At 52.3% G+C, this 9,095-nt stretch overlaps 1 protein-coding gene across 2 annotated transcripts; it reads left to right on the forward strand.

Moving 5' to 3' along the window:
- The first annotated feature begins 1,688 nt into the window (after window positions 1-1,688).
- On the forward strand, window positions 1,689-3,390 carry C2H10orf95 (chromosome 2 C10orf95 homolog). 2 transcript variants are annotated; one of them, XM_055250826.2, is made up of 2 exons: window positions 1,689-1,846; window positions 2,085-3,390. In XM_055250826.2, the coding sequence occupies exon 2, from the start codon at window positions 2,139-2,141 to the stop codon at window positions 2,778-2,780; it is 642 nt and encodes a 213-aa protein (XP_055106801.2). In that variant the 5' UTR covers window positions 1,689-1,846; window positions 2,085-2,138; the 3' UTR covers window positions 2,781-3,390. The 2 variants fall into 2 exon arrangements, 1 of the variants encoding a protein (XP_055106801.2); XR_008652207.2 differs by lacking the exon at window positions 1,689-1,846 and having other exon boundaries at window positions 2,139-2,859; window positions 3,173-3,237.
- The last annotated feature ends 5,705 nt before the right edge of the window (window positions 3,391-9,095 follow it).

Genomic DNA, 9,095 nt, shown 5'->3' on the forward strand with positions numbered 1-9,095 from the left:
ACTACCACTCTCCCCACTGGAGAAGGAAGAGGTGCAGGGCTTGTGACCCACACCAGAAGGGACTAGAACTCAGACAGGGCTCACCCCATCTGGATGAAGCAATCTTCCTGGCTTCATTCAAATGGCTTCTGGGCTTTGACATCAGTTGGACTGGGTTCAAATTCCACTGTGGTACTTACAGGCTGTGTGAACCTGGGACAGTGGCCTAACTTCTCTGAGCCTCTGGTTCCTTATCTACTAAAAGAGAATGACATCACTATACACTTCACATAGCTATTAAGAATTTAAAGTAGGCTGGGCGCAGTAGGTCATGCCTGTAATCCCAAAACTTTGGGAGGCCAAGGTGGGCGGATCACGGGGTTGGGAGTTCAAGACCAGTCTGGCCAAAAATTAGCCAGGTGTGGTGGGGCATGCCTGTAGTCCCAGCTACTTGGGAGGCTGAGGCAGAAGAATCGCTTGAACCTGGGAGGCAGAGGTTGCAGTAAGCCAAGATTGTGCCACCGCCCTCCAGCCTGGGCGACAGAGCAAGATTCTGTCTCAAAAAAAAAAAAAAAAAGGCCGGGCGCGGTAGCTCAAGCCTGTAATCCCAGCACTTTGGGAGGCCGAGGCGGGCGGATCACGAGGTCAGGAGATCGAGACCATCCTGGCTAACACGGTGAAACCCCGTCTCTACTAAAAATACAAAAAAATTAGCCGGGCGTGTTGGCGGGCGCCTGTAGTCCCAGCTACTCGGGAGGCTGAGGCAGGAGAATGGCGTGAACCCGGGAGGCGGAGCTTGCAGTGAGCCGAGATCGCGCCACTGCACTCTAGCCTGGGCGACAGAGCAAGACTCCGTCTCAGAAAAAAAAAAAAAAAAAGAAAGAAAGAAAAGAATTTAAAGCGGCCGGGCGCGATGGCTCACACCTGTAATCTCAGCACTTTGGGAGGCCAAGGAGGGTGGATCACCTGAGGTCAGGAGTTCGGGACCAGCCTGGCCAACATAGTGAAAACCCCATTTCTACTAAAAATACAAAAACTAGCAGGAGGTGGTGGTGCACCTGTAATCCCAGCTACTCGGGAGGCTGAGGTGGAAGAATCGCTTGAACCTGGTAGACGGTGGCTGCAGCGTGCCGAGATCACGCCACTGCACTCTAGCCTAGACGACAGAGCAAGACCCCATCTCAAAAAAAAAAAAATTAAAGTGCTTATGTAACATTCTAGAGTGGGAGGACTTCAAGACAGTCTGTGAGAAGCCCCATCATAGGTGGGCAAGACCAACATTGTGAGCCTGAGTCTTGAGACAGACTCGGGGTTGAATTTTGCCCTTACTATAGCCAGCTGTGTGAGTTGGGATGAGTTATTTAACCTACATAAGCTCCAGTCACTGAATACACTGGACACCAATTCTGAGGCAAGCAGCTTTTTGCTATGGAAAGCAGGGATAATATCAGTACCCCCTTCCTCGGATCGACATAACTTGCAGTTAGATGCTCCCTGAAAACTCGATTCAGTGTCTGGTGTGCAGGAGTTTCACTCAAATGTGAGGATAACCCAATCCACCTGCAGGCGCTGGAAGGCTGGGGTGTAGTGACTGGGAGCTAACTGGATTAGAAAGCCATCAGTGATACCTCAGGGAGGGCATCCTTGACCTCAGGCCTTGCCTCTAGGTTGGGGCCACTACGACCAGTACGGCTCACCCAGATGTAGGCAGACGCTGGTGGCTCCTGGCCAGCTCAAGGTGTTTCCTTTTGCCTGGTAACCAGAAGGAGTGGCTGAGGCAGGGCATGGAGCGGAGCAACGCAGCTACAAAGTGCGGAGAGGAGCCACGCTCTGGATCCCGCTGGCTCCCCAAGGCTGAGGGAGACAAGTGAGTGGGGAGTCACTGGGAGGAGCACCCGGGCCGAGGGCTTGAAAAGGCTCCTTATTGTCTGCCGGGAGCCTGAGGCTCTGCCCAACCTTGGGACAAGAGGCAAGGTGGGGAGCTGAATGTCCGATTTGGGATGAATTCCCCCAAAGCCATGAACCGGCGTCCTGGGGAACCGGGCCACAGGGACAGGAGGCGGTTAAGTAGAAAGTCTGTCCGCATACCCCTTCCTCCGCCGCAGGTCTGGATCCAGAGGAGCCCCCAGTAAGAACAGCAGCCGCCTGGGGGGCCGACCATGTATGCCTACTGCTGGCCACCGCCCAGACAGGGCGTCTGGCCGCCGCCGCCGCAGCCGCTCACCTGCACCTACCTGGCCGCCCCTCTGCTGCTGCCCCCAGTCCAGGCCCACAGCTTCCGCAGCCGGCCCGGGAGCCTGCACGCGGGCGAGTGGGCAGCCCCACGGGAATACCACTGCTTCTACGGCCCCGCCGCGCCACCCGAGGCCGCGCCGCCCTGGTGGGCCTGCTCTCCGGCCTACGCCGCGGCCCTGCGCCGGCCCTGCGCCGCCGCCGGCATCTCGGGACTGTCGCTGCAGGCGCCCGCGGCGGCGGCCGAGAGCTGGGCGCCGTGGCCCGAGGGCGGGAGCCTGCAAACCGAGTTGCGCTGGGGCCGCGTGGAGCGCGCGCTAGGCCCGCCTCTGCAGCTGCCGGACTTCGTGCGTCGGGAGCTGCGGCGCGCGTACGGCACCTACCCCCGCGCCGACGTGCGCGTCACCCAACGCCGCGGCCAGTTCCTGCTGCAGGCGACGCCGCGCATGCGCGACCCCGACCGCCGCTTGGAGTGGCGGGTGCGGCGCCGGCCGGACAGCGGCGACAGCAGCCCAGCCCGGGAAGCCGCGGAGCGCGGCCGCCCCAGGAAGAGCAAGGGCCTGAGCTGAAGCCGCCGCAAGGCCTAGCGGCCGGCCCGCGTGCACGCGCTTGGCTCTTTCCTGCGTCTGCCGCCGCCGCCAGGCAGAAGTGAACCCTCACCTGCGCGTGGGAGGCGGGCGCGCCGCTCACCTGTCTTTTTGGCTTCTCCCATGACTGCCTGCCCGCTTCCTGCACTTGTTTCTCTTGCCTTATTGCAGGACGGTGGGGGAAGGGCAAGTGTAAGACGGAATCAAGGGCACCTCTGGGTGTTCTGTACCTCTTTTCTTCTTGCACCTTGGGAAGTGGAGGACGTGGGATGGAAGAAGGGCCTGGACCTGCCTCCTTCCTCCTGCCCACCTTCTCCTAAGGAGCTTGCCTTGCAGTAAGCTCCAACTTTCCCTTCCTCTTTTCCCTCTATCAGAGTCGTCGCCCACCCCCCTTTCCCACAGCTCCCTTACCCCCGCCTTCCTGCCAAGCCGAGGGGCGACGGTGATCCCCAGCTTAGTAAGAAAAGTAAATAGGCTGGGCGCGGTAGCTCACGCCTGGAATCCCAGCACTGTGGGAGGCCGAGACGGGCGGATCGCTTGAGCCCAGGAGTTGGAGACCAGCCTAGGCAACGTGGCGAAACCCTGTCTCTACAAAAAAAAATACAAAAATTAGCCGGGTGTGCTGGCACGCGCCTGTAGTCCCACCTACTCGGGAGGCGGAGATGGGAGGATCACCGGAGCCCGAGAGGTCGGGGCTGCAAGGAGCCCTGAACGCGCCACTGCACTCCAGCCTGGGTGACTGAACCCCTGTCTCAGAAAAAAAACAGTAAATAAATGAGCGAAGTCAAGTATACACTGCGAGATCATTGGTATGTTTTGGGGTGGTGTTTCTCCATCCGTTTAATGGGAGTCTTACCGCCCACCCTGGGGTACAAGAAGGTAGGGTGGAGGGGCGTGAAGTTGATCTGGCCCTCTGGAGAAAGCATGTGCCTGATCGCTGGGCCTAGCTACCCTCTTCACCATCTCCTTCCAAGTGTGCAGGCCAGCACCTTCTAACTCTCCTTGGTCCTTTGGCCCACCACCCGCCGAGTTGCTGAGGGCATAAGCTCTATTTTTTTTTTTTTTTTTTGAGACAGAGTCTCGCTCTGACGCCCAGGCTGGAGTGCAGTGGCACGATCTCGGCTCACTGCAAGCTCCGCCTCTCGGGTTCACGCCATTCTCCTGCCTCAGCCTCTGCGAGTAGCTGGGACTACAGGCGCCCGCCACCACGCCCGGCTAATTTTTTGTATTTTTTAGTGGAGACAGGATTTCACCGTGGTCTCGATCTCCTGACCTCGTGATCCGCTCGCCTCGGCCTCCCAAAGTGCTGGGATTACAAGCGTGAGCCACCGCGCCCGGCCTCATAAGCTCTATTTTTGAAGTGTGGTAGGCATGACTAGGAAAGGGATGTCTGAGACCTGGGTTTAGGGCTGGCTCTGACATTTTCTACCTGTGTAACTTAAGGCTCTCTGACTCTCAGTTTCATCAGTAAAAGAGGCGTAAAAGTAACCCAGCCTAATTGGAAGTTAAGATGTATGTTTCGGCCGGGCGCCGTGGCTCATGCCTGTAATCCCGGCACTTTGGGAGGCCAAGGCGGGCGGATCACAAGGTCGGGAGATCAAGACCATCCTGGCTAACACGGTGAAACCCCATCTCTACTAAAAATACAAAGAATTAGCGGGCGAGGTGGTGGGCGCCTGTAGTCCCAGCTACTCGGGAGGCTGAAGCAGGAGAATGGCGTGAACCCGGGAGGCGGAGTTTGCAGTGAGCCGAGATGGCCCCACTGCACTCCAGCCTGGGCCACAGAGCAAGACTCCGTCTCAAAATAAAAAAAAAGATGAATGTCTCTTCTTGTCTCCCAATTCTTGCTAATAATCGTTAATTCTTAATAGGCTGAGGTTTGCAATATTCTAGGAGTTTCCCAGAATGTTAGGCCACATAGCCAATTTTAACTAGGATCTAGCCAGATCTGAGGCCCAGCTGTAGAAATTTCTTTTACTGAACTTCCATTTGTAACTGACCAATAGTTACCTGGGTATACACAGGTGAGTTATTGAAGCTGTAGGCCAGCTGACTGGGCACTGCTGTGTTTATGAGCTTCTTGGAGAAGTTGTCTCAAACCTCAGCCCTTGGAAAAGGTGTTTTTCCTGATCAGTGGTTTGCTTTTATCTTTTAAGCGCTAACGATCTCATTACTGATCATATTTTTCTTTTGGTCCTGGTTTCCAAGGAGCTCAGAGTCAAATTTGCTCACTGCAACTGCAACCTCCACCTCCTGGTTCAAGCGATTCTCCTGCCTCAGCCTTCCAAGTAGTTGGGATTATAGGTGTGTGCCACGACGCCCAGCTAATTTTTGTATTTTTAGTAGAGACGGAGTTTTCCCATGATGGCCAGGCTGGTATCAAACTCCTGGCCTCAAGTGATCCGCCCGCCTTGGCCTCTTTAAGTGCTGGGATTACAGGCTTGGCCACCGTGCCCGGCCTGTTTAGTGTCTTTTATATAAAACCTGCATCCTGAACTCTGTTATCCCTAGTTTCACCTTATTTTTCCTTTTTAAAAAATTATAAAACACAAGAAGGTGAGGTGGCATAGTGTGATGGGTCTGCTGTGTGACCTTGGGCGAATTAATGTCCATGAAACAATTTCCCCATCTCAAATGAGGATGATGATACAAAAACCTATCTCATAAGGTTATTGAGAAGATGCCATGACATCTGTGTTTCTACAGTGCACGGAAAGCATTTACCACAGTGCCTGGCATGTATTAAGTGCTAAAATGTTAGTGTGTGTTTGTTTGTTTGTTTGTTTTGAGATGGAGTCTCACTCTGTTGCCCAGGCTGGAGTGCAGTAGCACAATCTTGGCTCACTGCAACCTCTGCCTCCTGGGTTCCAGCGATTCTCCTGCCTCAGCCTCCCATGTAGGTGGGACTACAGGCGTGCGCCACCACGCCTGGCTAATTTTTTTTCTTTTTTTTAGATGGAGTCTTGCTCTGTCTCCCAGGCTGGAGTGCAGTGGCGTGATCTTGACTCACTGCAACCTCTGCCTCCTGGGTTCACGCGATTCTCTGCCTCAGCCTCCCAAGTAGCTGGGATTACACGCGTACGCCACCATGCCTGGCAAATTTTTTTATATTTTTAGTATAGACAGCTTTTCACCATCTTGGCCAGGCTGGTCTTGAACTCCTGACCTCGTGATCCACCCACCTCAGCCTCCCAAAGTGCTGGGATTACAGACATGAGCCACCACGCCCAGCCTGTATTTTTTTTTTTTTTTTTTAGTAGAGATGGGGTTTCACCATATTGGTCAGGCTGGTCTTGATCTCCGGACCTCGTGATCTGCCTGCCTCGGCCTCCTAGAGTGCTGGGATTACAGACGTGAGCCACCGCGCCTGGCCAGTGTTTGTTTTAAACATAGTTTGCAATAAAGAAATATGTGATATAGGAAGTTAAAGTCTTTTCTGATTTCCCTCACCCCTTAATGATCATTGAGGTCCAATCTACTATTTTTCTATGCACAAAATATATATATATGTATTTTAGACGGAGTTCCGCTCTTGTCACCCAGGCTGCTGGAGTGCAATGGCGCCATCTCAGCTCACTGCAACCTCTGCCTCCTGGGTCCAAGCAATTCTCCTACTTCAGCCTCCCAAATACCTGGGATTAGAGGCACATGCCACCATGCCCGGCTAATTTTTTTGTATTTTTAGTGGAGACAGTGTTTCACCATGTTGGTCAAGCTGGTCTTGAACTGCTGACCTCAAGTGATCCACCCGCCTCGGCCTCCCAAAGTGCTGGGATTACAGGCATGAGCCACCATGCCTGGCCGCACATAGTATTAATTATATAAAAAGAGTTGCACAGGCCGGGCGCGGTGGCTCAAGCCTGTAATCCCAGCGCTTTGGGAGGCCGAGGCGGGCGGATCACGAGGTCAGGAGATCGAGACCATCCTGGCTAACACGGTGAAACCCCGTCTCTACTAAAAATACAAAAAATTAGCCGGACGTGTTGGCGGGCGCCTGTAGTCCCAGCTACTCGGGAGGCTGAGGCAGGAGAATGGCGTGAACCCGGGAGGCGGAGTTTGCAGTGAGCCGAGATCGCGCCACTGCACTCCAGCCTGGGGGACGGAGCAAGACTCTGTCTCGAAAAAAAAAAAAAAAAAAAAAGAGTTGCACTGTTTTGCCTGTCACATTTTATTTTTTTATTTTTTATTTATTTATTTTTTCCTGGAGTCTCGCTCTGTCACCCAGGCTGGAGTGCAGTGGCATGATCTCAGCTCACTGCAAGCTCCGCCTTCTGGGTTCATGCCATTCTCCAGCCTCAGCCTCCCGAGTAGCTGGGACTACAGGTGCCTGCCACCACGCCCAGCTAATTTGTTTTTGTATTTTTAGTAGAGATAGGGTTTCACTGTGTTAACCAGGATGGTCTTGATCTCCTGACCTCGTGATCCACCCACCTCGGCCTCCCAAAGTGTTGGGATTACAAGCGTGAGCCACCCCGCCCAGCCTTTATTTTTATTTTTATTTTTTATTTTATTTTATTTTTTTGAGACGGAGTCTCGCTCTGTCACCCAGGGTTGAGTGCAGTGGGGCAATCTCAGTTCACTGCAACCTCCACCTCCCGGGTTCAAGTGATTCTCCTGCCGCAGCCTCCCAAGCAGCTGAGATTATGGGTGTGTGCCACCATGCCTAGCTAATTTTTGTATTTTTAGTAGAGACAGGGTTTCACCATGTTGGCCAAGCTGGTCTGAAACTGCTGACCTCAGGTGATCCACCCACCTTGACCTCCCAAAGTGGCGAGATTACAGGTTGAGCCATCACATCCAGTCTATTTTTATTTTTGATTTAAAAAATAAGTGTCGGAACTTACTTTAGAATAAGATAATCAGGGATGGCTTCTCTGAGCAGGTGACATTTAAACTGAGATCTAAAGAATGCAAAGTTAACCACGCAGAGAAGGGTGAGGGGGAAGCCAGGCAGAGGGTATGGTGGGTGCAAAAGCCCTAAGGAGTGAAAGTTATCTTCATTCACTGGACAGGCATTGAGAGCCCAAATATGCCAGTTAGAATTCCAGGTACTGGGGCTACAGCAGAAAACCAAACAAGTCTCTGCCCTCATGGACCTTACATTAGAGGTGTAACAGAGGAGGAGAGACTGACAAGCAAATAGGTGAATATGTGATATAGTGTCAAATAGTGATAATTGGTGGGTGCTGTTTTAAATGGGATTGAGGAGGCTTCTCCCAAGAGGTGACTTGAGTATGGCTATAATAAAGACCTTTGCAAGTCATTTGAGTACCTGGGGGAGAAAAGCAGGTATGACCACCCTGTTGATGAGTGTCCTTGTCCTGTGAGCAAGCACATGTGATAAGAGATTAAGCAGAACCTGTGGTGCGATGAAGCCGTATTGATAATTTTGGATTTTATTCTTTTTTTTGTTTTTTGCTTTTTTTTGAGACGGAGTCTCACTCTATCGCCCAGCCCAGGCTGGGCTGGAGTGCAGTGGCGTGATCTCTCTGCTCACTGCAATCTCCGCCTCTTAGATTCAAGTGATTCTCCTGCCTCAGCCTCCTGAGTAGCTGTAGCTGGGATTACAGGCACTCACCACTATGCCCAGCTAATTTTTTGTATTTTTAGTAGAGATGAGGTTTCACCATGTTGGTCAGGCTGGTCTCGAACTCCTGACCTTATGATCCACCCGCCTCGGCCTCCCAAAGTGCTGGGATTACAGGAGCGAGCCACAGCGCCTGGCCGGATTTTATTATTAGTGGGTGGAGGGTTATGAGCATAGGAGTAATGTTATCAGAATTAAAAATTATTATTATTCTGGCTGCTGTGTGGAAAAGAGACTGTAGAGGGGTCATCATGGAAATGGGGGGCAGTTAGGCTTTGAAGTACAGTCATGCACCCCGTAATGATGGTTCGCTTGATGACGGAGCGCATATATGATGGTGGTCCCGTAAGATTATAATGCTGCATTTTTACTGTAACTTTTCTATGTTTAGATACACAAACACTTACCATTGTGTTCAATTGTCTTCAGTATTCAGTACAGCCTCAAGCTGTACAGGTTTGTAGCCTAGGAGCAATAGGCTCTACCACATGGCCTAGGTGTGTAGTTGGCTTTACCATCTAGGTTTGTGTAAGTACACTCTAGAATGTTCAGACAATGACAAAATGGCCTAATGATGCACTTCTCAGAATGTATCCCCATCATTAAGCAATACATGACTGTAATACAGGAAATAGAAGAGATGACTTCGTTTTATTTTTTTTTTTTATTTATTTTTTTTGAGACGGAGTCTCGCTCTGTCGCCCAGGCTG

This window comes from Symphalangus syndactylus, chromosome 2, assembly GCF_028878055.3.
Source record: "Symphalangus syndactylus isolate Jambi chromosome 2, NHGRI_mSymSyn1-v2.1_pri, whole genome shotgun sequence".
NCBI lineage: Eukaryota > Metazoa > Chordata > Mammalia > Primates > Hylobatidae > Symphalangus > Symphalangus syndactylus.

Excerpts from the sequence above, each read along its gene's own strand:
- C2H10orf95 (XM_055250826.2), top strand. The coding sequence starts at position 2,139 with ATGTATGCCTACTGCTGGCCACCGCCCAGACAGGGCGTCTGGCCGCCG.